Below are 27,984 nucleotides of genomic sequence, written 5' to 3' on the forward strand. Positions count from 1 at the left end.
GCCTCCTTGACAGGATCTGGACTTGATGAGCCATAGGGTCCTTTCCAGCTCTGCAATTCTCAGATGATGATGATGGTTCAACCAGTATGGCCAATAGTGAGGGACGCTGTGATCTGAAGCCCCCAACACCTGAAGGGCCAAAGGTTGAGAACTACAGTATATTGGATCCAATTGCATCCAGCATCTTGGGAACTTGTTCAGAATATGTGGAGGGAAGCAGATATCGGGGAAAGCTGCCCCAGATCATGGGTATGTCTGAGCTGCAGCTCTCCTTGATCTGATGATGGAACACAACCTTGATTAGTGGGGTGCCTGGCACCATTGCTGAGGAATTAGTCATGATAATCTGCTGTGACTAATGACATGCTTTTTCTTTTCTCTAGGTGCAGTGATTCTGTTCTGATGCTAATATTCATGGTCTGTTTCCCTGTGCCTTCAGTGTTCCTGCTGTGAGGCATGTCTGTTTGCTGCCCTGTTTTTGGGGGATAAAGCAGGCAGTTCCTGTGAGTTGGCTCAGGGAAATTTTCTACAGTCATGGAGGTGCCTTTGTGTTTCAGGTGGCTTTGTTTTTGGTAACGATGATGGAGACAGCTGCACATATATGCAGACAGATATAAATACAGTACAGATGTTTCTTCTTGCTATAAGTGAGTGTAACAAGGAATTATATGTGCATTACAGTCCAGAGCACACTTGAAGTTCTAGTGAACAGTAACATGTGTGGGAGTTGCCTTTTCTTAGACTTTGGACTTGTGGCAGTCTTGTGAAAAAGCTTGGCCAGCACCAGTTGAAAACTGCTTGGCATTCAGAGGTCTCACTTTAATGGTGGTGGGCTTCAAAACTAAAAATAAGTGAGCAAAGGAGATTAGAAAAGTCCTTCTCCAGCGGCCAAGGAGACTGATGTTGCAGGACTGGGTTAAGAAAGCCGTCACGTTTTTCCAGGGAAGTTCCTTGCCATTTGGCACACCTCCACCTCTGCCAGTTTCACCAGTAGCTGTAATCTCCACACTGCGCTGCCCTCCCTTGGTACAAAGTTGCTCACACTCCTTTTTGTCACTCCTCCAGGTGAACAGCGTGAAATGTTTACATCCCCTCCTAAATGATCTTGTACAAAACTTACATGAACTGGCTGTGAAAACTGGCTGCGCTTCCCTCACTGAGGCGGAAAGAGGGCGCCCCTGGGCAGGCGGTGGGAGCCAGTTCCCTTTATAAAAGGACTTCATCACTCCCCTCCCTCAGAGGCAGCTGACAAGGAACTAGAGTCATATGACTTCACACTAGGAAATCGCCGGATGCCTGCAAAGATGTATCCTATTTTGATCTTCTCTCTAGTGACTTTGAGTTCAGGTAAATTTTGATGGGAATTGAGAGTTTCAAATGTGTCTATCTGTGTATAAGTCAGAGCTTTTTTTTTTTTTAAATGCCCTCTAAGGGGGCTAGTTAGGAGAGATTATTTCCTGTTTCAAACTCTTGCTTGGTTGAGGTACCATAGTTATGCTAATTCTAAATGCAAGTATAAAAGTAGAATTAGAGTGCACCAGTACTGATATTTTAAGGAATTTTAAAATTTGGACGCTGTGTAAACAATGCAGTGGAAAGGGGGAGGAGAAAAAGAATAAACAATGTGTTTCATAGACAGGAGATTTAGAAAGTAAATGCCACTCCTTAGGACTGTTTTTAAAGTATCTTCCTCTGTCTGCCAAGGAAAGAGTATTTAACTCCATCAAAGAAAAGGCTGTTCTTGTTTTGGCTAGGTGAATTAACTAAGTACTTTGGAAATATGAGAAAAGGAGGGGTTATATAAATGTACATCTTATTTGATGATCTGTCTGCAATCTTAGCCACTGGATACCATCTCAGTATCTCTTGAGTGACTGTACCAATATCATGATGTATTTTATCAAATTTTAAGGCAATTTAAAAAGTCCAGAAGAAGGGAGTGGAAAAACCTCTTGTCTAGAATAATTAAAAGGATCCTCTCCCCCCCCCCCATGAGGCTGGGCTTTTCTCCTTAGCTTCAGTCAGTGTAAATTCAGATGGCTGTGTGAATATAATTTTCAGCAAGGCTATCATTTAGTACAAATGGTTTCCAGTTTAACACAAACTAGAACTGTAAGTTTTAGCAGTGGTCTTAGATGAAGTAACCTGCTTTCTAAGAAGGAAATACCTTTTCTGAGATGGTGTGTGTATGTGTGGCAGCAGGCATGATCCAAGTTGCCTGCTAGGATCACTTATGCTGCATGTGACTCATTCATTCTCCAGGAGACTGGTCACTATCTTATATTTTCTTTTTGACCCCTGAGGGGCTTGAATAGTTACCTGCATAACATTACTGAAAATCAGTGACAACAAGGAATGCAGTAATGGATCTGTTGAAGGTTATCCCAAGAGAATTGTTAGCAGCTGAGCAGTGGGTGGCAATTTTTTTCCAGAAGGAATTCATTCACAACTTTAACTTTCCACCCACAGATAGGTAGAGAAACTTGATCTGTCTCTTATCCAAAGGGGTTGCATTGCCTTCAGCAGGACAGCTGGGTCTAAGTCATAAGTTGATCCCTAATTAGTGCAGGAAGGTGATGAAAGAAGTTGGATAGTGTATGGGGTGGGGACTACAGAACAGACCAAGGCTCTTGCTTGGTTTCTCCTGCCCATCTGTGTTTATCAACCTGTCAGTCTTGATTAGTGTTGGCAAGCTCAAATCTGAAGATCCTTTTGTGTTAGGCTTCTTATTTGCACAGGAACCAACACTGATTTGACAGTAGCCTCTCCTACACTGTCTTACTGTTTTCAGCCTTTTCTGTTACAGTGTAATGGGTGCAAAGGAATTACTTGTTTGGGCACTTTAGAATTTTGTTACAGTGAGTTTTTAAAAACATCTCAGCAACAATAAAAACTACCTGCTGGCGTTCTTAAAATTGTAGCCATATTAGTCCCTGCAAGCATATCAATAAGAAACACAAAATAAAAGCATAAAAATACATAGTGGCACCTTAAAGACTAACTGCTATATTTTAATGTAAGTTTTTGTGGAACATGTCTACTTTGTTAAATGTAAGGGTCAGAATGCAGAGAATACATGGTAAAACAGGCATGCAAAGCTCTAAGATAAAGGGACAGTGGTGTTTGACTGCATTTCACACCTAGTAATGATTTAAGGCTGCTGTTTGGTATTCAGTTCTTTTATTATTTATTATATTTTTATATACTGCCCATTTGGCTACTAAGACCAGAACTTCTTTTGAAGCTTATTTCTGTAAACAACAAACAATGATTAAAGGAAACAACAGCAAAAGTATGTGGTAATATAGAGAGTGACATAATTTGCCTTTGAGCCTTGTTCTGAAAGGATGGGTCTGTTTAGTTGGGAAGGTAAATAACAGCAGATGTCAACATAATTATAACATTTGATAATGGCTTAAGAAATCTTGGCTAATATTTAATCCATTGAGATGGGTGTCACAATATCATTGTTTTGTTGCTTGTTGAAATACCTGCTGAAAGAAGCAGAGTGGACAGGGGGAGCAAGAGAAAACAGGGAATAATGCCTGGAAGCAGAAGTGAGGGACTTTAGTTCTCCTGATGTTTTAGACTTCCATTCCCAGAAGCCCCAGCCAGCATGGGATCATGGGGTTTGCAGTCAAAAACATCTGGGTGGTCAAGGATTCTCCACTTTTGCCTGAAAGAGTCAGATTTCTGAGTTGCTGCTGCTTATTAGTAGCCTTAGTCATTGGGTGCTAAGAGGAAGTTCTTAAATGTTTTGCATATGACTCATAATAGGCCTACAGATGGCCAGAATTAGGATGACTGCATATGAAAGAAGATAGGGACATGACTTTCTACCTCTGTGCAAAAGAGGGGATTCCCTAATATGAAATGCCACATTTGCTAGAGGTTCCTTTTTCCACACAGATGTTCAAGGTGTAGACCCCATATATGGTCCCTTTGACCATGTATACCTGTTGAGAAGAAAGGCTCATTCCACAATGTTCAGTGAAACTTCTACTTCAATACCAGGATTCATAGGATTGCATTCCAGTGGTACTGCCTCTTCAGACTATAGGGTGGGGATATTATTTAATGCTTCTACAGGTTAAAAAAGAAATTTGTGCTGCACCCCCCCTCAAAATCACCACATCAGAGAAAGAACTAAGAAAGATCGCTTTCCCTGATGTGGTGTATTTCTTCTTGCAGGGAGGTCTGGGGGAAAGCACACCAAGGTGGTATGTGATTTAAAATGAGAGTCACACTACTCTGTTTTCTCACCAGTCTAGATGGAGTCATAGTTTCCTGTTCTTGATATCGTGTGTGCTCTCAGAAGACAGGAATGCTATATCTTATTGGATTATCGCAAGGTAACACTGTTTTAGGCCAGGAATGCCTGGAGATGATACGAAGCGTAGTCAGTATAGACAAAACACTCTCCTTAATGCTTTCGAGTGATACAATAAGATATTCTGATAGGAGAGAAGATATCTCTGCATGTACACAATTAATATGGAGGTCACATACAGTAATACTCTTCGTTCTTTGAAAGGGTATGGACAGGATATTTTCTTTCACAGGGGTCCACAAGAGAGCCACACGCCACCTGCGCCATCCCTCTCTTCTGCTGGCAGTGTTTTTTGATTCATAGTTGTTAGCATTGTACATTTGTAAAGTGTCCTATTTTGGTTCTTTTCCTTTCAGGTTATTTTATCAAGCCACCCAAAGAGCCCAGACAGGCGTGGGGATATGTGCCCGTCAGAAGCAATGCAAGCATGTTCTGGTGGCTGTATTATGCGGACAACCCTGCCCAGAATTTCACAAGCTTTCCTCTTATCTTGTGGCTTCAAGTAAGTTTGGGCAAACCGCAAGGTGGTTTGTTAACAGTGCTAACTTTGTTTCTTCAGCAGCTTACACTGTTGGATACCGTTGGCCAGACTCCTGTTGAAGAAATGCAGAGCAGAAGAGCAATGGCATGGGCAGTTTTTCTACTCCTCTGGTGAACTGTCCTACAGGTGGCTAGCATGTGCCCTGTTTTCAAAGGGCATTCTGGCCCATGGCCCCAGCTGTTGCCCATGTATAGCCGATGGAGACAGTCAGAGGAGGACTTAAAGAAACACAATTTCCTGTTCCTGCTTTGTGAGAAGGACCTTGGCCCTTTGGACTTTAGCCTTCCTTTAAATTAAAAGGAAAATAATGATGCAGATTGTTCCTTGCTTGCTACCCTGAAGCCTTCTGCATTTCATCAGGTTTTTTTCCCTTCCCTTGGTTGCTGTGTGAGAGGTTACTATTTCTCCAGCATATTAGTACACGTGGTGCTTAACAGGCAATAGGGGAAAGAGGCAGATCTTTGCCCAGTGTAAAATACCTGTGTGAATGTTGAAAAGGAGGGAGAAAGTGTAAGGCAGGTGAAAAGGTGGCAAGGAAAATGAAAAATGAGTGGAAAATAAGGCATGCATAAAGTTGCCAATATTTTTCAAGTAATCCTAACTGTTCTATTGGTTACAGCAATTTAATCTGCAGTGGATAGTATGTAAACCTGCCTATAAAATAGATCTGAATGTTATCACTTGCTAATTGCGTAAGAAGGGATTTAGGGGGAGGGATAATTCTCTCTGTCTGTTACAGCAAAAATGACAAAGTCTTGTAGCACCTGAAAGAATAAGTTTTTATTTTGCACAAACCTCTGTGGACTACAGACAGCTTCATCTCATGCTTGGTGTCTGGGAACATCTCTCCTTTTGCTATACAAAGGCAAGAGTAATTAATATCTTTATAGGCCACTAAAATATATATATATAGAATCTGTGAGCATTCATAGATCAGGACCATCCTCTTTCTCAGGCTTGTACTGGTGTTTGTTGTTTAGTTGTTAAGTCATGTCCGACTCTTTGTGACCCCCATGGACCAGAGCACGCCAGGCCCTCCTGTCTTCCACTGCCTCCTGGAGTTTGGTCAAAATCATGTTGGTAGCTTTGATGACACTGTCCAACCATCTCGTCCTCTGTCGTCCCATTCTCCTCTGGCCCTCACACTTTCCTAACATCAGAGTCTTTTCCAGGGAGTCCTCTCTTCTCATGAGATGGCAAGAGTATTGGAGCCTCAGCTTCAGGATCTGTCCTTCCAGTGAGCACTCAGGGTTGATTTCCTTCAAAATGGATAGGCTTGTTCTCTTTACAGTCCAGGGGACTCTCAAGAGTCTCCTGCAGCACCACAATTCAAAAGCATACATTCTTCAGCGGTCAGCCTTCTTTATGATCCAACTCTCACTTCCGTACATCACTACAGGAAAAACCATAGCTTTGACTATGCGGACCTTTGTTGGCTAGGTGATGTCTCCGCTTTTTAAGATGCTGTCAAGGTTTGTCATCGCTTTCCTCCCAAGAAGCAGGCGTCTTTTAATTTCCTGGCTGCTGTCACCATCTGCAGTTATCATGGAGCCCAAAAAAGTAAAATCTGTCACTGCCTCCATATCTTCCCCTTGTATTTGCCAGGAGGTATAAATAACTTTAAAGGCCAAAAGTTCACAGCAGGATGGATTTTTTTTGCCAGGCAGTTTTTTCTTTTCTTATGGTATGCTTTTGAAATGTACTTTTCATGTGAAATGGATGCAGCCTCAGGAAATGTCGGAGGAAGACAACCGCATGGTGGTGCTTCTGTGCCTTTTGCTTGGATGACAAACACTCAAGGGTGTGGGTGGGTGTTTTTAAAAAACAACCCAACAGTAATTGCATTGTGAAACAAATAGGGAAGTGGCTTTTTTTCTTTCAACAAAAGTAACTGCAACAGTAACAGACTGCTTTGGGGCCCTTGGCGCTATAACATTTCATCTTCAAGCTAAATATATTACTTCTGCAACTCAACCTGTGAATATCACTCTTTTTGTTTTCTGCCATAAATAATGGCGAAAACATTCTCCTGGTTTGATTTCCATTTCTGTATGTTGGCTAGGATTGCTATCTATTGGACCAGGCTTCTGTGTCTCTCCCAAGCAGGGATTCAGTGGCTGACTCTTTCCCACATTTCATGTTCATGCTGTGAAAAGCTGCACCTGTTGAAATTCTGCTTGTCGCAATGCTAAAGGCACAGAGCTCCATTTCAGAGGAAAAGGCAGGGGAAAGAAGAGCTCATGTTATGGTAACACAACATGAGGAAGAATATTGCATGTTTCTGCAGAAAGCAGGTAGCTCATCAGCTATAGATTTGCTCTGTGATCATGGGAGAGACACTTTCCACCTTAAACAAAAGCCCCTCCGCTGTCTCCTTTCCAGGCTTTTGGTGGAGATGAAGAAGGAACAGAGTACTGTAAGTGTTTGTAATTGTATTTTTACCCCTCCCCTTCTTGTCTCACCTGCTGGGTTTCATAGGGAGGCCCAGGGGCTTCAGGCTGCGGATATGGGAACTTTGAAGAGATCGGTCCATTAGATGCAGATCTGAAACCCAGAAGAACCACTTGGGTATGTATGGATTGTGGCTTATAATTGGAAATTACAACTTTTCTTTGGTGGCTAATGATTTCTGAGTTGAATGACATAATTGTGTCATTAAGCTAGGAAAACAGTGTTCCTGGCTTTTTTCAGGTGACCTGTTCTTCCCAATCCTATCCAAGAGGTGCCATTACAGTAGTGCTAGACTGTGATGTTTGTGCTCTTATCTGTTTAGTTCATAGCTTTCTTCATCCTTCCTGGGTATTTTTTCTACTAGCAGCCCATTTGTGCCATTGTTCCTTAAACAGACAGTCCTCTTATGTCCAGGAACCTGGCAAACTATAACTTAGCAAGTGAAAGAGTATTTGGGGTAATTACCTTCACAGCAGGAAAAGCGTCACTCTCAGTTCCCTGTGTTATGCTGGTGCTATTAGTCACCAATGTTTTGATTTTACCTTCTGTCGGTCTTACAATAATAGAAAATGCCAGTGTTCTTGTATACACTGGAAGTCACACTGCAGTGAAAACAAGTGCATTTTAAGAGCATTTAAAGAGTTTTCTTTATGTTTACGCCTTGCCTGTCTGCTGTAAAATATAAAAATAAGAACCTGTATCAGTACAGTGTTTTGTGGCAGAGCCTTTAAATTTTGGTTTAAATTTGTTCAGCAGTGCCAATGGAAGTGCAGGGATTCCCACCTCCTATTTCCTAGTTAATCCACCCCTTACTCCTTAACTGGCACTTACAGTCTCAATGACTCACTCTGAACAGTAGAAAGAAATAAAAATGTTCCATTTATTTCCAAATGTGAATATATCAACCACAAACTAATAATCAGTGTGAGCGGTCCCAGGGCCCCCTTCCATGCATGGGTCAGACAAAGCATCACTGCAGAAGTTATTTTTATTGCCAAATACAAATATAGCTGCTTTGGGCTGTTAACAAACATACATTGCTTTCAGTGGACACCATGGAGTTTAGTGTTCTCCCAGACAAACAGTGGCTCCCACTGAGAGCCCTTACCAGCGCATGTCGGGGTGGTGCCCCAACACGTCTTTCACCTCTAGCACTCCTGGCAAATAAGCTGCTCATGACAGCAAGGCCTTTCTTAATGTCACGGCTGCTAACTCATGGGCATGTGTTATTGTTACAAGCTAATCCTGCTTTCTTTTGGTGTGTTGCAGCTGCAGGCAGCAAGTGTGCTGTTTGTTGATAACCCCGTTGGCACTGGGTACAGTTATGTGAATGACACCCTGGCGTACGCCACAGACATTTGCACTGTCACTTCAGATATGATGGTACTTCTCAAAGAGTTCTTTGCATCTAAGACAGAATTCCAGGCAAGTACAGTTTGCCGTTTGCTTCTCGTGGCCAGCTGAAGGGAGAATATTTGCATTATAGGTGTTCTGTGGTTTCCAGTTGTGCTGGAGGTAACCAGCTGAACCCATAGCATGGAATCAGGTTACCTATATGTGTCATCTTGAGAGCAACTTGCACATGAGGACTGTTGTTTACAGGGTTTTTCCTCCCCTTCCTAGTGAGGCAGATTGGGTGATGAATCATTGTAGCAGGTGTTTTCCCACCCATCCTCACCTGTACATTTGCAACAAAGTAGGAAAAATTGCCTAATAATCTCCACTTTTAAAATCACATTTGTTAATTTTCTAGCCCCAATTATTGTGCAGAAAGGCTTGAAAAAAGTAAAAAAAAATCAAAGTGTGCTGCCTATATACCACCTTATGGTGCTTAAAGGTTTCTCTGTGCAATTTTACAATTGAATTATGCAGGCTACCCATTCCCCCACCCCTGGAAGCTGGACATTCACTTTACCAATCTCGGAGGAACTAAAGACTGAGTCAACCTCAAGTCAGATGCTTGAGCCTCTTGGGATCAAACTCAGTTCGTGAGCAGAGGCTTGACTGCAGTCCTGCAGTTTAACCACTGCACTATGAGGCTCCTTCTGGGCATTTCCTGGTGAACTTTCCAAAGGCGGCACAGGAATGAGGAAGTTCTCACCAAGTCCAATTCCATGTGTTGCACTTAGTTTGTTCCCTGTCCCTTTTGACTGGTTTTTCTCCCCATATCCTTCTCCCTTCTTACTCAATTTAACGTCTGTAGTGGTGGGCGCTAAAGACGACCAGGGATTCACATGCCTGCTTCCTCAGCTATGAGGCTTATTGGGAAATACTAGGCTGAGCTCATTCTAGCTCACAGGGCCTGTGTGAGGAGAAAGTGCAGGAACGAGGTCCCTTGAGCTCATGGTAAAAATCCATAAAGTAAAATTGCATTCCTCAGTTTGGGGGTAAAAAGGAAAAGAAATCCTGAAGGTTTAAGACCATAAGCAACTAACATTATTTCTGAGAGGTATTTTCCATTGTAACATGCCCAAATAGAGCATGACAGGAAATGTAAACAACTCCCAGAGTACCTGCTTTTATGACAGCAGAAGCAAGTAAAGACTCCATATTTGAATGGTTTGATTTGGTTTGTGGAAAATGCAAAAAAAACACCTTAACCTGTTTTTATGCAACTTCTTTTGTAGAAAATCCCTTTCTACATTTTTTCAGAATCTTACGGAGGGAAAATGGCTGCTGCCATTGCTTTGGAGCTTTATAAGGTAAAGCAAAATCTTCCCTGTTGAAGAGAATAGATTCTTGCTGGGTAGAAGCTTATCTGTATCTTCAGCAGTCTGATGATGATTTAATATAATACATGGATGATGCAAAGTTTTGAAATAAATGCTAGATCTTGAAAAGTTAAAATGCTGCTTTCAATCTGTTTTAAAAGGCTAGACGAACCAGTTTCTTTATCCTCCCGTTAATGGAAACTAACCATTTTAATGTTACTGTATTAATATTAATGCATTTTTTCCTAAGCTCTGGTACCACATGCACTTTCCAGTGGATTTTTCACCTGTAGCTTTTAGATCGTGCATAGAATGCTGGAGGGGGACCTGGGAGAATCCAGGTTGGAGTCCCCACTTAGCAACGGAATTCAGTCAATGGCCTTGAGCCAGTCACTCAGAGCAGGACTCGCCTCCCAGGGTTGTTGTTGTTGTCAGGACAGAGTACAAAGGAGGAAAGCAATGTTATGCCTCTTGGGAAGAAAAGGGGGGATATAAATGGGGCAAACAGTAAATGATGGTCTGAACCTCTCTTTTCAACCAGTCATCTGGTTTCCACCAACCTAATGCCAGTCTGATGTTTAACAACTCTCACAAGCCTTCACTGCACTGCTGAAAGGGGTGATGGGAATTATAGTCCAATACCTGTGACTTGCATAGAAATTTACATCACCATCTTAAATGCTGCGTTTCTCCCTGCTTCTCTCTAAGTTTTATATTAAAGGAGGGATTAACCACGAATGTGTGCTTCTTATATGGGGCATTTGAGACTGTCTTATACCAAGCCGGATCACTGGTGGTTCTGATCTAGTGCCTTCTGCTTTGTTTTTTACTCTGCCTGGTGAGAGCTCTCCAGGGTTGCACATTGGCCTTTGCCAGCCTTTCTACCTGGAATGCTTAAGACAGAACCTGGTTCCTTCTGCATGCAAAGCATGGCTTCTAACACAGGTGTTGCTGGGACATCGCACGGGGTAATAGCTAGTGAGCATCCGCTACAGCCACAATGCATCTGTGGAGGAACCTGGTTTTCCACTGTTTGGTCTGAAACCACACCAGAAATCTGCAGATAATGGTGTTTGTTTGTTCGTTTGATTGTACCATAGAATTTCCAGGACTAAGACATAATGTGGACCTGTTCTTGAATACAGTGCAAGCACTAGCAAATTGCCTTGGCCACACGTAGAATTTTTCAAGAGTGGTTGTGGTGGAGAGGGTTGAGTGGCACCTTGAAGACTAGCAGATTTTGTTTATCCAGGAATTTTGCTGACTGCAGCCCACTTTATCATATGCATGGAGCATAGCATCCAAATGTTCAGATCTATATTCACTAATAAGCACACATTTTTTCTTTCTCTGTCTTTTTTGAAAGGCTGTTGAAGCCGGGACAATAAAGTGCAACTTTAGTGGGGTAGCCCTTGGTGATTCATGGATTTCTCCCATAGGTATGTGAATGGGAATCTTGGGGGCATGTAAATGTCCCCTCTTTTATGTTGGGGAAGTATGTTTACGTGACTTACTTTTTCCACCCATTGGCAAAACATTCAAACGATATCTCTTCTGTTTGTGGAAAGCGTGTGCTGTTTCATTTTGTAAATGTTTGGATCTTGCTTTGACTCTTCAATGTGGCACAGCAGATAAACATAAGTGGCAGGAGAGTCATTGCAAGCTACTTAAAATTCAGTCCTATGCGTACCTATACAGATGGGAGAAATGATATTAGCTGTATTCTGTGTATTCAGATAGGCAAGTATGTCATTTATAATAGGTGAATGCATACTTTTGGAAGCAAGAATTCTAAACTGTGGCATGTTACTTCCATCTACTTTTTAAAGGGTACATGTACAGGAAAAGATTTTGAAGCTTTGTGACCAGTGTTCAGTCACACTGTTAGGAAAGTTTCATGCATCATGACTCAATCTTAATCTCTCTCTTTCTCTCTCTCTCACATTTCAGATTCTGTGATTGCCTGGGGGCCTTACCTTTACACCACTGTGAGTAACTCACCCGGTGCTCTTTGTAACTATTTTTAAGAAAGATATGCTTTTTCACATTTCATGGCAGTTTGTGAACTGAAATAGATCTAGCCCAGAACTCCTCTGTCTCCCCAAAGCATGTATCCAAATGCTCCTGAAATGTTTAAAAGCTGTTTGTCCCCAGCATTTGGGAGAATTACAGCCAACATGTCTGCTCTAGGATACAATAAATATGTATCTCATGTAACTACTGTATAGATATGGCATACAACACTTTTTTTAAAAAAAAAGTCTAAAACACAGAATTTGATCATGAGCAAATATGCTTCTCACTTCTTGTTTGTCATACCAGGTGTAATTAACAGTAATCTGTAATAGTAAGTCACAGTAATTTGTTTTGATTTGATTGATCTGTTGAAATTAACAAACATTGCTTCCAACACAGTGATACATTATTTAAAAACTTGTGTTGCTATTGTGACTAATGCAGCTTGGTAACAGAGACACTCATACTCCTCCAAAGGTAAATACTAAATTTCTGATTTAGTTTTGGTCTTTTTCTTGCCTGCATTGCAGTCTTTACTTGATGATAAAGGTTTAAAGGAAGTGACAACGGCAGCCAAAAAAATCCTGGATGCTATGAATAAAAAGGAATTCAAACTGGCTACCTTGCTTTGGAGTAAGGCAGAGGACATCATAGAGAATGTAAGTGGCTACTCTATAATGAACTGGGATGGGCACATAAACCGCTTGAGAGGGGGAAAACAGTTTTGAGAGAGGAGTCTTTTCATGTGGCAGGGGTCAGAAATAAATACAGTAGTTGTTATTTTTACCTATATACCACCACCACTTTGTCTTTATTAATTGTTTTTTGTGCTGTTTTTTAGTTTGAGTGGATTGATATGTTTAATGTATCCTTGAAGGTTTTCACAGCTGGGATCCGATGGTTGTTGTAGGTTTTTCAGGCTGTTTGGCTGTGTTCTGGAGGTTTTTCTTCCTAACGTTTTGAAATAGGATTTCATGTCCAGCTTGTTTCAGGGCATGTTTAGCTACTGCCGATTTTTCTGGTTGTTTTAGTCTGCACTTTCAAAATACAGAAGTACTGGACAACACCAGCAATCATTATGGTAGACTACACAGGGAAACCATTGAAATCCACAAACATCAGCACAGCTTCAACAAAAAAGAAGAAAGTCTAAAACTCAACAAAGTCTGGGTTCTAGCACTGGAAAATAGAGGCTGCAAAAAGGTCAGTGAATTCTACCCAGCCACAAGGACCGGTGATCACTGCACACAAGACTAGCTAACGACACTCATCAATCACAGTGACAGATCATCCCCCCCCTTATCACAACAATACACCCGTAACAAAAAACACCCTGATCACCATAATCACCCAATCTCCTGAAAAGGACAAAAAGCTGATTCCACAGCTACAAATACTCAACTATCCCACACACTACACCAGAACACAAAGTTCTAACTTCTCTCCTCTGAAGATGCCAACCACAGAGACTGGCGAAACATTAGGAAGAACAACCTCCAGAACATGGTCAAACAGCCCAAAAAACCTACAACAACCAATTGATATGTTTAATTTGACTTTTTGTATTATTATTATTATGTTTTGTGAATTTATTTAAAGTGGGATGGATGGATGGATGGCATTTAGAGCACTCTCTGGGCTGTTTACAACTTAATTATTCAAACAGCAACTTGTTCTCTCAGTGAACTGGGTACTCACTTTACCAAACTTGGAAAGATGGAAAACTCAGTCTACCTTGAGCTGGCCAGAATCAAACTCAGCTCATGACTGCAGAATTGCAGTTTAACCACTTTGCCATGGGGCTCAGTATGATTAATTTACAAACTATAATTACCATAATTTGCCTGCCTTGAATTAGCTGGTCTCAAAGACACACTGAGGGCTGGTTGGAAAGGGGAATGAGATTCTGTAGAAAATTGTATTTTCAACTGACATGCAAAAATGAGAAAAATCATACCTATCTAAAACATGTCTTGTGCACATCTATTAAAGTTATAGGGATCCTGCTCTCCTTTACATCTTCAAATTCTGAAGTCAGGTTGGTGTGGCGGGGCGGGGGACTGTGCTTCTGTTATACGGTGTAGCTTGATTGACTGATTGAACCAACTAGATGGTGCATTAAAAGTACCTTTCAAACTTCAGGCTCTTTTAAGTTCTGTTTCTGTTACGGCATCTGCAATGATCTGTGTGATGCGAGTTGTTCTATAAAGGCTACATGCAGAGTTTGGAAAGTTATTTTTAAGATGAATGGATGTCAAGACGTGCTGAAGCCATCCATAACTGAGCCGTGGTAAGGTGATGATCTTTCCCCTCCCTCTGCCTATGGATACACTTGATAATGCACACTGACATATTTTACTCAATGGGGGGAAATTCAAACCTCAGGAGGAATGCATAGCAAGCTACACACGAATTCCCATGCAGAAAGAAAAAGAGCTAGGAGAAGTCTTGCAGGATAGAATTGGACTGAGGTAAAAATGTTGGTGGAAATATGACAAACCCAATGGGGAAAAAAAGCAAAGAAGATGGAGGATTTTTATATCCTTGGTTGCTGGAGGTTATAAAGGAAACCGAATGTTATTGAAAGGTGTTGGTTTCACTGCCCTTAGTCTCTATCCTCTTTTTTTTCCCCAGAACACAAATGGAGTGAATTTCTACAATATTCTGACTCAAGAGTCAGAAACTGCTTCAAGGAGTCTTACATCCACTCTGAGTGAAACACTCCCATTGAGTAAGCTGAGAGACAGAGAGAGCTCTGTGGGAAACTCACTTGTTTAAAGGGTTTTCTCCTCCTCTTCTTTCTGGAAATTGCTTTGTAGTAGGAATTGGTGGTTTTATTTAAAAGATCAAGGGCATTGCTACTCTGCAGATGTTCAACACTGAACCTCTCCTCCACAAAAAGCCTCGGGAAGTATAGCTTGTGGAGCTTGTGGGGCATCAGATCAATAGAATATGTTTTAGTTTTAATAGTTACTATTTCATAAATTGATACAACACTTACAGAGGACAGCAAAACAGAAAACAGGGTAGAGCAATGAAGTGATAATTATCAGTGCTCAACCTCAGGAGGTGCATACAATACATTATGCCCATTTTGGAGATCACTTAGACTGTATGTTTTTAAAAAATGAAAGTGGTGGGTAAATGATGGGTTCTTTTAAACCCACCCACCTCTTTTTGCAGTTTATTTCAGGTTTATGATGATAATGGGGAAAGTATTTGCAAGTAAATGGGATTGTGGGGAGAAAATTAAATTTCTATGCCCATCTTTTTTTTCACTGTAAACTCTTCCCTCACCATTTTCAGTTGTGCACAACTCTAAATACGAGTTCTTGTTTAGTCTCGTATTGTATCTTGTTTAGTCCCCACTGTGGAAAAATCACAAGCTAAACAAGGTACAGAGAGGGTTTTTTTTAAACTTGTGCTTATTTATTTAGGAGCGTGATTAATTTTCCCATGTTGTGTTCCTTACATCATCATCTTGTGTATTCTGTCAACTAAATCAATGGAGGAAGAAAGAACTGGTGGAGCATGTTAACGTAGGCGCCTCTTGTTGGATTCACAGCCACATAACACGATCTGTTCTGAAACATGAGATAGTCTGTGCTTTCAAGAGCCCTTTCATTGGTTTTTCATATTTAAGTCTCCCACCTTCCCTTCTCTGAGCTCAGGATGGTGTACCTACGTCTCCTTTTTCTCTCTTGGTCTTCAAAACAACCCTGCAAGGTAGATTAGGCTTTTTAAGAATACAGATGCCCCAATGCTGGTCAGTGAATTTCTGGACTGAGTGGAGACTAACACTTCGCTTGTCCCAAGTCCTTGTCCAACACTTTTAACTGTTACCTCAGGCTGGCTTTTGGTGGAGACTGGGAGCCAAAATGGCCTCTGCGTTTTTGTTTTTGTTTTTAACAGAAGGCTGTCACCCACTTTGATCTCCCTCTCCTTTCACCAACTCTTTCAAACTGAAAGAATGATGGGATGCAAAACAGTTGTGGAGGAAGGAGTGTATGTTAACTGGGTGATGGGCCGCCGTGACCTTGGGAGCTGAGTGGCTTCTATACACCTTGCAGTTGTATGGATTGCATGACAGACAGCTGATGATCTGTGGTCTTCTCTAGTGTTAAATCTTGGTTTTCATGGGTACCAAGTAAATACATTATTTATTTGCTGTCTAGTTTTGATTCTGCTATTTTTTGCTCATGAAATGTTTATTACTACCCTGCTAGATAGACTATAGGGCCCTATCTCACTGTGGGTTTTTTTTTTTTTTTTTTAGTATTTTAAACAAAACAAAAAAGTTCCCTGAAGTTCTTAGCAGAAAGATAAAGTAATAGACTTTTTAAATGAAAGATGTCCTCTCTCTGAACAAAATGCCTAATACAATCTCCGATAAATCTCTCTTCCATTTTTCCATTTCTTCAGTAAAGCTCTTCCAGCGTCATGTGCAATACCAAAATAAAGACAAGCTGAGTGACTTGATGAATGGGCCCATCAGAAAGAAGTTGAAAATAATTCCAGACCATGTCAAGTGGGGAGGTACTGTAAAATCTTCTGCATTGTATATAATGCCTGTCTAGTAAGGCGAATAATATACTTCTATACTCCAATCTACTGGAAAATATGGGGCTCAGCTTCTGATTAAAAATAAATCATCAGTGTCTCTCTTTCTCTCTATAGCTATCCTGCTTTTGGGAGACTAGAATTACTTAGTACCAGTTGTTATCATGAGTCGTACATTCTATGAGACAGATTAGTTTGAAGAAAACATAGCAAAGTATCCCTATTCACCTGTTTTAATTTTTATTGATGTGCTGTTAAATCTGTTCTGAACTATGGCAACCCCTTCCAGTATACCTATACGCTAAGTAGAGAGTACTCAGAAGTAGTTAAGCACTGTCGCCTTCTGAGACCCAAGGCCACATAAGATGGCCCTTCTCTCCTGCAGCACAACAGGACTCGGACTCCACAGCCAGGTTATCCGGCTCACTGAGTTATTCACTACCAGCGGCACACTATTTTGCCTGCATGTCATGTGGGAAGGGACAGCAGCTCAAGAGTTTGCACTGTGGTTCAGGAGGTAGAAGGATTATGTTGCCGAATTAACAGGATTTCATGGGTGAGCAAGAGGCTTGTTCTGCTTACAAGATGGAGAAACAATTTCAGATAACTACTCAAGAAGCTGTGGGAAGGCGACGGTTCTGTATGTTTTGTGTAGAGCATAATTCGTTTTTATTTATGTATTTAAAATATTTTAATCCTGCCTTTCTCCTTTAAAAGGACTCAAAGCTGCTGACATCATTAAAAGACAAAGCTAAAAGCAGCAAGTATAGATAGGTATGAGAACCACACTTAAGGCCCAGTGAGGTGGGGAAGAGAAGCTTTTTCTTAAAAAAAGGATGGCATCAGCTTCTCTCTAGTGGTATAAATCACACTAATAACCCCTTAGCCTTGGTTCTCCAGTCTTAGTATAGAACCAGGCGTTGTGAAGGAGAGCAGGGATCCTGTTTAATAGGCCCTGATCAGGAAGCTCTCCTTAGGAGCTGTAGATACAGGAGATTTATCTATACTGAAGGCTAACAGTGCCATAGACATAATGCCTCCTGAGGCAGATCAGAAAATGTCTGTCCTCTTCAGAGGGTACATAGTACTGCAATTCTGGTAAGTGACTTTGACATGTGAGGCAGAAAATCCTAGATAAGTGTGTTCAGGACAGCTTCTGAAACAGATATATTTTGAGAATGTCAGATCCCTCTGAGGGAGGTAAGATAGGATAAACTTGTGCTCAGGTTTACCACTCCCTTTTCCTTTTTAAGGGGTCCCTGTGAGCATTATATGGGCCCCTCAGTGTGAATGCTGCTTCACAAAATATAAGTATTTTTCAGGAATTAAATGTTTCTGATTTCTCCCCTGAAGGTCACAAGGCACCTGGCCATCACCTGTGTTGTTGGGAAGCCATCAGGGGCTGCAGGAGGGGAGGAGGGAGGGAGGGAAGTCTTTAATTATGAAAAATCACCACTAATGGGATGATTTTACTGCCCAGAGGAGCTTGCAGGCTAAAATGCACACATGTGACAAAGCCCTTACTGGTATATAAAAAGAGCCATCTCTTAAAAGGGCATGAACGGTGTAGGAAGTCAGACTGTTATTGCGTCGCATGATTAATGATGCCAAAGAGAGTGTCAAATGAGGTTCCAGAATTGGACAGTCAAGACATGATCACTGCAACTGGTGTGTCCAGGTTGAGACCCTAAGTCTGGTTGGAGGAAGAACTAGTGTTGATCGGCAACCTTCAATCCTGGTTAGGAGTGCTGTAAGAATAGCTGCAGAGGCAGGAAATCAGACCAAAGAACTTCATATTTGTGAGGCAGAGCTTATTGGGATGTTTTAGAACATAGAGCTATGAAGATTGTAAGCTACCATTTCCCAGAAATCAGGATTCTCATTCATTCACAACCACACTGAAAAATAGGGAGGGAAGAGATGGTCACTGGTTACCCGCTGTTAGAGAATACATATATGTCAACGGCTGTCCAGATTTCTTCCTTTCTTAAAAAAATGTTGACCATCTCTTTGGTAGAAAATCCTACCAGGACCTTACGGCCTAGAACAGACCACTGCAAGTTATCCTGCCTGTGTTTCCAATACTTACAAATGATCCCAAATCCTTCTTCCTTCTAGGTCAGTCTGAAAATGTGTTCATGAATATGGCCGGAGACTTCATGAAGCATGTGATAGACACTGTAGATGAACTGCTGGAAGCCAACGTCAATGTCACTGTTTATAACGGGCAGCTGGATCTCATTGTTCCTACTATGGGTGAGGACCTTTTCTCACAGGGGTGGGTGGGTCACCAGAAGCACAGACAAGGACAGTCCTGCTGGGCATCACTGTCTTCCAGACAAATGCATTTGGCACAAAGCAGCGGTCTTCTCCAGTGTACTCATGTGACTCAAAGAGACTTGAGGAGGAATTGAAGGCATTGTTTTACAGAAATATGCTGTAAGTTGCGACTTCACCAGAAACAGGATTTTAACATTTCTGCACTGAATCTGATGATTATTTGTTCCATTTAAAATATGCCCATCAAAGTGGTGGGACTTTACTAAGTCAGAACGAATACAAATCTCATTGGTTGAAATCCTATTTTGTAAATGATGTTGAAGACGTCTGATGACATCAGCAGTGTAAGATTTTTTTTCTTAATTCACACTTTCTCCCCCCAAAGTTTCCAAGGCTCCCAGGTAATCACTTTCATATCAGGAAGCCAGTTGGAGCTATGAGATGGAAGGGGAGGAGTTTTTAATGAATGAAAATTGCCGCTATCAGTAAAGTTATCTATTCAATGGTAATTTTTTTGTGATTTGAGTCTTTCCCCTCTCATCCTATGGTCCCCAAAAATGCAAGTCATAATCCCGGGGACCGCACACAGGAAGAGAAATCAGAAGGGTTTCGTTTCTGAAAAATTCTCATGTCATCAGCCTTACATGGTATGATTTATGTCAACAGGATTTCAGCCATTAATTCAATGGGTCTGTTCTAGTTGGAACGAACAGCTGGAGTTAGGCCGCAGTCTTTAATACACTGTTTTTGCTAGGTGGATCAATGCCATACATTGTCCAAATCCTCTTGTGTGTGCCCAGTTTCTCCTGTTTCCTTGCCATACCTAAGAGGACTGAAAATGAATTCAAATTGTGTGAGTCACCATATCTGCTGGATTGCACTTGTGGCAGCAAAGCCTGATGCCAGTTGGCTGGATAGGTGTGGCAGCCAGAACATTAATGAACACTTTGACGATTCAAGAAACAGGGCTGTCAACAACAGAATCTTTTGATTCCAGCTTCTGTAAAGGTAGGAGAAGACAGGTTTGGCCTTGATCCCATCCGTAGACGTGATCTGGGAACAAGCTGAAAAAAAGGAAGCTGGAATCCCATAATGTAGAGAAGTGAAGGGACTGATAATTGAACAATGAAAGCAACAAGCAAAAGTGGGCAGAGGGTTGAGGAAAATGTAGATAGAAGAAAGGAGACAAAAAAAATCAACTGAAAGTCTGAGCTTCATTAGAGAGGGTCATGTAGATGCTGAAATGCCCCCAAATAGGAGAGGCTACGGGAACAGATAGGGGTTCAAAGAAGCCTGGCTTGGGTCAGGACAGGAAATTCTAGGATGTATATGAAGAGATGCCTGCTTGTTTTTCAAGTGCCATGTCCTCCATTGCTTTCATGTGTGTATCTGTGTTGAGGGTGGAGCCTTTTGCCCTCAAGAATACTACAGCTCAATTATGGCTTCCTTAAACACTCCAAAGACTTCTTTGGCATTTTTGCTATTCATTATGTACAGGTTTTCAGACTTAGATTCATGTATCTGAGAGCAAGAAATTGGCCTTCCGCACACAGGAAGAGACCAGGAAGATTCTGCATCTAATGTTTAGATTGCTGCCAGAGCATCTCATTGTACTACTAAAACACAATTACTTCTGTTAGTACATTGAAGACCTATATTCAAATAACCATACTTAAAGTCTTTGTAACACTGTTTGTGGAGCCTGGATTAGGACAGCATTGCTGGTTGGTATGTATTTAGGATGCAGATACATTGCGAATGAAGAGGTGAATACCCAGCAACCAATTAAAAAATAATTTCAGAGTTGGTGCTGTAGGTGATACTAACAATTATCGGGGGGAAGCAGGGTGGAGAAGGAAAACTGTAACCATACATTTATAGGTTCATCCTTCTAGTTGCATGTACTGTATGAATGCTTTGCCCAGATATGACTCAGTAATTTTATAATGAGGCTTTGGGCAATTACAGCTTACCTTTTCAGTGCCACTATCTTCTTGCCAATGAAGTTACACCTTTGTTTCAGCTTCCCTTACTTTTCTCCGATGTTTCACATCATGGTGTCCTTTAGACACAAAACTAACCCATAATTTAGTATTTTCTAATGGGCCTTGGGGTTGCCCATTGTCCTCTCGCTTTCCTTCCCCTCTAGGGTGGCTGTAAGGAACTCACCTGAATCTTTGACTTCTGTCTTCAGTCAAGCCAGAATCTCATGGATTGAGACTGATTTAAGATCCTGACTTGTTCTGAATCAAATCATCATGACTTCGCAGTTTAGACAAAACAGGGAAGATGTGACTGGAGGATTTAGTATTGCATTTAAGTGTGCTCAGGAGGGACTGTAGTGTGGCTTATCCATACTTGGCTTAAATTTAACCAAAGCCCAGTCATCCAAATTGGATCATTGAATAACTAAAATTAGTTTAAAACTGTAAAACAGTAAGTGACACAGAAACATAATCTTATTCTCTCCTATAACACAGTGGAGCTCAGCCAAGGATTTTGGCAGCCCAAAGTTTAGCTTTGTTCGTTTAACACTAAGCCATATTGCAGATAAACAAGACCAGTAACTTTATATTCTGCTATAAGACCATTTTTTCTTTGCAACCTTTGGTCCCTTTCAGTTCCTTTTCTCTTATAGCAGCCACTGTGTTATTCAATAGTTTAAATGTGGAAGTGAGGAGGCAATATGGGTTTTAATCCTTCAGTAGTATAACATTCTACCAGGCAGTTCTACTTGTCCAAACACAGTTCTGACAATTGCTTTGTATTTGGGTGACAAGTGGTTAACTGATGAAAAAAGGAGTCAGCATCTGGGAATTTCCCTTGCTTGTTGTCACTTTGTGAATGGCAATGAGGACAAAAGGGTTTCCTGTAGATTAGTGGTCCTCAACCCTGGGCCTCCAGATGTTCTTGGACTTCAACTCCCAGAAATCCTGGCCAGCAGAAGTGGTGGTGGAGAAGGCTTCTGGGAGTTGTAGTCCAAGAACATCTGGAGGCCCAAGGTTGGGGACCACTGCTGTAGACCATCTTGACTGCTGCCATTGGTGTTGTCAACATTCAGGCTGCTCTTTGCTATGTAAAACCTGACATCCTTTTTCCTGCAGGCAATATGGGCACGATATTGCCCACAATACTGGGCTGTTTCCTGGAGTTTTGAATCATGACTACAGAAGCACAATATCCCATAATCATAAACTGGAGGATTTTTAAAAAAGAACTGAATCATCTAACCTTGCTTCAAACTCTTTCTTTGTCTCCATCCTTTCTTCAGTGATGTGTGATGTTTGTCACAACTGGAACAGTCCCTTATGTGAACTTTTCTGTGTGAAAAGTTAATTGTCTTAATTGTCTTTATTATATATTCAGGTCAAGAAGCATGGATCCGGAAACTGAAATGGCCCAAGCTGAAAAAATTCAGTGCACAAAGATGGCAGCCTTTGTATGCATGCCCAGAATCCACACAGACAGCAGCCTTCCATAAGTCCTATGATAATTTAGATTTCTTTTGGATCTTAAAGGCTGGGCACATGGTAAGCCACTTCTGTGCTTTGGAAGGAAAAATAGAATATTAATGGAAGCTTAATTGCTTTCTTTGCCTGAGTGTTTTTGTTGCAATCAATTAATTGGAATGATTAAGCAACTACTTAGGTGGCAGTAGCAGCCACAGTGTATAATTTTGTGAAGGCTTGTGGAACATTCCATTAAGCAAATGCGATGAGTTGGATGGAAAAATCTCCACCTATGCCCCAATGCAATATCCCTTAACCATTGAGCAAAAAAGAAAAGCTTTGTATTGTTACAGGGAATGAGGAACATGGGAAAGGGAGCCTTTTATTGACCTAGCTAGGCATTAGGAATGCTAGAAACTCACAGGTTGCAAAGGGCTCTTTTTAAGGTGTACAGGCTGAAAGATTGATAGATAGACAGATAGATAGAGAGAGAGAGAGAGAGAGAGAGAGAGAGAGAGAGAGAGAGAGAGAGATGGGGATTTGATAGGCGAGGAAGGTTTACAGAAGAAAATGATGTCATCTGGCCAGTGGTTGAGGGTTAAGCTCCTGCATTTGCCACATGGAGATAGAAAGGTGGAGCAGCCGTGCTGCCAATGAGCTCCTGCCGATTCAGGACAGGTGGTAGTAAGCAGGGATCTTCCATTTGAACAACAGACTATAAGAAAACTGGAGTCAGGCTCCTCGCGGGACAAGAAAGCGCTTAATAGGTCCTTTTGGATTCCACTGCAGATGGGTGGGCTTTGGATTTTGGTGGTTCCCCACCACCACCATCTTTCTGTCATTTGCCACAATGTACCAGCTTATACTCGAAGCAACCAACATGAATTTGACCCAACTCTGGGAGGCAGTGGAAGACAGGAGAGCCTGGTGTGCTCTGGTCCATGCGGTCACCAAGAGTCTGACACGACTAAACGACGACGACCAGCTTACACTGGTGACTTTGTTTCAATAGTGAGATGCCAGCTGGGTACATCCACTGATCCAGTCTCAGCAGATGCAAAGGAGCCAATTTATTTATTGGTTTTATTATTTGCTTAAAATATTTTTACCCTGCCTTTCTCCTTAAAAAGGACTCAAGGTGGCTTTACATCATTAAAAGAAAGTATTTAAAGGTAGCAAGAGTAAGTATACAGATACTGAAAAGGGTCAAACAAATGCCACTCTAGGAAATGGTAAACAAAAGCAACACCAAAGCCACATTCAAAGCAGGAAGATCCTCTTACCCATTAAAAAACCCCAGTCCACAGCCAGTCATTCAGGGAAAGCTTGCCTGAAGAGAAAGGCTTTCATTTTGCTTGCATTTTAAGTGGATGAAGATATATTGCTTTTCACACGTATAAAACTGTGACTTCCCCACTGTTGCACAGTCCCTATATGCCCTCATACTGCAAAGTTCTGGGAAACCAGCCAGAGCAGCATTTAAAGTGGCCCAGAGTGTTTAAGGGGAAGGAAAGCTTTTTGTCACAACAGGCAGGGGCGATGCATGGGAAAGGGGGGGGGGAGAAATTGCCTCTCCCTGGATTCCCACACACCCTCATGTAGATCCTGCTCTCTGCCTTTAAATGGTTACGGCCCTGCAGTGAGCAATACCCAAAGTGTGGGATGGAGTGTCCTGTCTCTGAGAGTCTCCCCCTGCACTTTCTTTTCTGTACGTTGCCTAGTCTGTTGTGTTGTGTCCACCAGGAAAATCTGCCGGTACTCATAGGCACGTTGTTCTTCTCATTATCAGGTGCCAGCTGACCAAGGCGATATGGCGCTGAAAATGCTTAGGATTGTGACCCATCAAAGACACTAAGAGAGTTGGTGCCAGGCTGGCTTGACTTCCTTAGAACATCGCAAGTCCCGGCTGGATGTGTCTGTCTCTATTTTCCGTGCATACTGACCTGCAGGAAGAGGAGTTGCTGTTCAGCATCATCGTGGCTTTCTGCGGTCTGCAGGCATTCACAGCAGCATTTTAAGTGGATGAAGATACATTGCCTTTTACATGTACAGTATAAACCTGTGATGCCCCGACTTTACTCAATGGCACTTCAGAGTGATCAAGGATCCACTGCAGACTTAAAAATAAAGCTGGGTAATGCCGCCATTGGACCGCTAACAAGTTAGAAACAGGCAAGCTTTTGAGTCTTGCAGAACTCTGCTTCGCTCTGAGCATTGCAGAATGGGATGTGGGAGGGATGTGAAACAGAAAGTCCAAAAAGACCTGAGAAGTCCCTTTGACTTCACTGCTTGTGTCCTTCTCCTGTAGCTCTACAGCTTGACAAAAAGTATTGCTGGACTTGAAAACTTGCCTGTTTCTAATACGATCAATAAATGTATTACTTAGTTCTTATTTCTGCATTTTGTACAAGAACCACCAAGCTTTTTTCTTCTTATTTTGTTTGATCCTATGGGCCTGATTTCTGCTCCACTGTCTTTTATTTTCATTTTTTTGAGCAATAGAGAACTTTTGACCAACTTATGTTTACATATAACCTTTAATCCTGGTGCTGTACAGAGGAATAATGGGTAGATGTTCCTTATCAAATCAAAATGTCCAAAGTGAACTACTATGGTTACTTTCTATGGGTTCCCCCCACCCCCCAAAAAATAAAAAATAAACTAAGGGCATGAAACATATATAACAAAGCCTCACTGTAGTTAGTCTCTTGTCTAGGCAGTTTCCAGACACCTCCATTCCTTGACAGAGCCACGAGTGTCCAGGTGGCTGGTAGTTCTGTGTATGTGTGTGAGAGAGAAAGAGAGAAATCGGGAATTGGGAAGGAAGAGGAAATGCAGACGTCTCTGCAAGCTGTGATACTTTTTTTTTCTTACCAGCACTTTTACGTATGCTCAGAAAATAGGTCTTATTTTCTTGTGCCTTATAGGTCTTATAGACCTTGTCTCTGATCGTTTCCCTAAAGATACAACATTTCCTTAGCTGTAGCTTCATCTAAAACGGAGGCTTAGACCTGGCTGCCATCATATTTGGTGCAGTTTACTTTCCTAAAAAATGCTTAGGACTGCAGGCTTATACCTCAACTACACCTGCGGGAACAGAGAGCGTGAGGACAGGTGAAAGTGGAACCACTGCTAGGGGGACATGCAAGGACAAAAACAGCAAAGCCCCAATAGACCAAAGTCTTGAATGAAGAGGCAGGCCTGCTGCATCGCCTAAGGCCCAGGGCCGTCTGTTCTTCAGCAGTGCCTCCTTTTTCCCTGCTGGAATGTCATCCTTTTTTGAGTCGGTGGATGAAATTGTGGGTGTGCTTCCCACACGTGGCTGAGGAGGTAGTTGCAACCTTGAGCAAAAGGCCCAACCGGAGGAGGGTAAAGGCACTGCCTAGCCATTTCATCTCTGTCTAGTTTCCCCACAACCACCTTGAAGCGCCAGGGAGAGAGAAAAGAGACACCCATCTTTCCCCCTGCTTTGCAAAAAGGGGCTCAAGGTTTTGGGGGAAAAGAATGACGACAGACTAAAGTTTTTGAAGAAGCAGCCATGTTAGTCTGTGTGGCCGTATCGGACAAAGAGAGAGAGAGGAATGCTGTGGTGCTCACTATAAAGCAGCTAGTCTTCAAAGTACCACAGTGGTTTTGTCTATTTGTTTGTTTTTGTGTTTTTGTTTGTTTTTTGCTTTTGTCTGCTAGACGGGCGAAAGTGTTAAGCTAGGGATGGGAAACCTATGACCTTCCCCCTGCTCTTGGACTCCAGCCCTTGTCATTCCGCAAGGCTGATGGAAGATGCAGCCAAAACACCCTTGGAAGGCTAACAGTAAATTCTAGCATTACCACTGGAGTAAAGTCTTAACTGAAGGAGCTTAACCATGCAAGCATTCAGTCTCGGTGCCTGTGCAATTATTAGTGCTTTTGCCGACTCTTGAGAACATATAGGAGACATCCTTATACTTGGCTCAGACTGTTTGTCCCTTTCTAGTCCATTGTTGTCTTATTGGACTGTTGACAACACTCTTCGTAGCCTCAGCAGAGAGAGGGCTATTGCTTGCTACCTGATATGTTTATCTGGGCAACAGCCAGGCTGAGGCTGGCATCTTCTTCTCCATTAGTGGTTCCCAACCTTGGGTAGCCCAAGTGTTCTTAGACTGCACTTCCCAGAAATCCTGGCTAGCCCAGGTAGTGGTGAAGGGTTCTGGGAACTGCAGTCCAAGAACACCTGAGTTACCCAGGTAAATCACGGTTCAACACAAGTATGTGTCCAGGATTTGAGCTATGATTCCTAGCTTCTAACAAATTGTTCAGATATCCAGCCCAACTGTGTACTACCTAATTTTTGTCACTTACTCTTTCCTTGGGTTCCATGTTCTGTATCAAATTGGCCAGGCAGCGGTGAGGGGAGATGCCATTGTAACAAATTCTTCCATTTTGGTTTCCTTTTCACTGTTTACAAAACCATTGTGAATGAAACCAGGCTTTAAGTTTAGAAGCTTCATGACAAAATAAAATGGGAATATGAAGGAAATTGTCTTGCCTTATAAAAGAAGACATATACAGAAATCTTCCGTGGCAAACAGCTGTTCTGTGTTCTTATTCTCTGGTTGGGAAACTGACCTAACGATTTCCCAGGTCTAGATGATGGTACACTTCTTGAACAAATGAGCTTTCTAGGACAAGAAGTATATCTTCCTGAAAATGTGCTTGGGGGGGGGGGGGGAGGCAAGGACTCTGAGTTACTTTTGTAGGCAGTGAAACTGTTTACCAATCTCGAATGCATCTTTTATCATGACTCAGTAATAATAAAATTTTGGGGAGGAAACTGCATCTGTGTAATATATGTGTCATATACTGTACAGCTATTTCTTTCTAAAGCATAGTAAATATGAATATTGCTTTTAGCAATGCCTAATGAACATTTCAGCATATACATTTAGCATATGTATGAATGTTTCATTGTCAGTCTGGATTTCAAAACACAGCTTCTGCCTTGCACTTAAAGGTGCCCATGGCTGAATCTAGGCCGTATTTTAGACACTGCCCGCTGCTTGTTTGGAATTGAGATGGAAACCTACCAACTCACAATGGTTCTATAGAGCAGTCCTCTTGGTTTAAACCAGTTAAAATAGCATATGCTGTGCCCCGCAGGGACACCTGTTATATTTTGGGGGTGCAGAGGATGAAACAGTATGAACGACAGAATTAAACCGTTTGGGAAACTTGCCTTTGTTTGTTTTTCATTTGTTGCTCTAATCATGCTGGAATTGTGCCTGGACATGTCTGCTGATGTTTCATTGTTCCATTGGTTGGTGTCTTCATTTCCCGGCTTATCTCATTACTTTCTGCTATAGCTGGCAAAACCACACGAAAATATGTGCCATAAAATGAATTATGCAGATATGTTCAGATTTGCACTGGCTGCAGAATCCAGGGCTTTTGTGGGTAGCAAGGTGGGGTGGGTGGTGGGTGGGAGAAACTGTAAGGCATGGCCAGTCAAAGAGAAGACCATGTCTCAGATGCTGAAAATTCTACACAAAAGTAGAGAGCCTCTAAGTCCTTAAGAAATATTATAATAGAAAGTCACATACAAAGTATACCTCAAAAGCATTCTCATAAATAATATTGACAGTAATTATTTTATTGGCTATATCTTATCAT

At 41.8% G+C, this 27,984-nt stretch overlaps 1 protein-coding gene across 2 annotated transcripts; it reads left to right on the plus strand.

The window, feature by feature from the left end:
* Positions 1 to 90: 90 nt before the first annotated feature.
* Positions 91 to 27,549, plus strand: SCPEP1 (serine carboxypeptidase 1). 2 transcript variants are annotated; one of them, XM_072990944.2, is made up of 13 exons: positions 91 to 1,347; positions 4,687 to 4,832; positions 7,350 to 7,439; positions 8,592 to 8,747; positions 9,950 to 10,024; positions 11,400 to 11,472; positions 11,984 to 12,021; positions 12,580 to 12,708; positions 14,684 to 14,780; positions 16,472 to 16,585; positions 18,728 to 18,865; positions 22,256 to 22,419; positions 24,128 to 27,549. In XM_072990944.2, exons 1-13 carry the CDS (start codon positions 1,293 to 1,295, stop codon positions 24,191 to 24,193), a joined length of 1,341 nt encoding a protein of 446 aa, XP_072847045.2. In that variant the 5' UTR covers positions 91 to 1,292; the 3' UTR covers positions 24,194 to 27,549. The 2 variants fall into 2 exon arrangements, with proteins under 2 accessions (XP_072847045.2, XP_072847046.2); XM_072990945.2 differs by lacking the exons at positions 91 to 1,347; positions 4,687 to 4,832 and adding an exon at positions 7,115 to 7,165.
* The last annotated feature ends 435 nt before the right edge of the window (positions 27,550 to 27,984 follow it).

The sequence above is a fragment of the Pogona vitticeps genome, chromosome 2 (genome assembly GCF_051106095.1).
Source record: "Pogona vitticeps strain Pit_001003342236 chromosome 2, PviZW2.1, whole genome shotgun sequence".
Classification (NCBI taxonomy): Eukaryota; Metazoa; Chordata; class Lepidosauria; order Squamata; family Agamidae; genus Pogona; species Pogona vitticeps.

What these genes read in the sequence shown, in the direction of transcription:
- SCPEP1 (XM_072990944.2), top strand. Translation starts at nt 1,293, where the DNA reads ATGCCTGCAAAGATGTATCCTATTTTGATCTTCTCTCTAGTGACTTTG. An exon ending in TTGCTTTGGAGCTTTATAAG is followed by an intron (nt 10,025 to 11,399) that starts GTAAAGCAAAAT and finishes CTTTTTTGAAAG; the next exon opens with GCTGTTGAAGCCGGGACAAT. An exon ending in AGACCATGTCAAGTGGGGAG is followed by an intron (nt 16,586 to 18,727) that starts GTACTGTAAAAT and finishes TCTTCCTTCTAG; the next exon opens with GTCAGTCTGAAAATGTGTTC.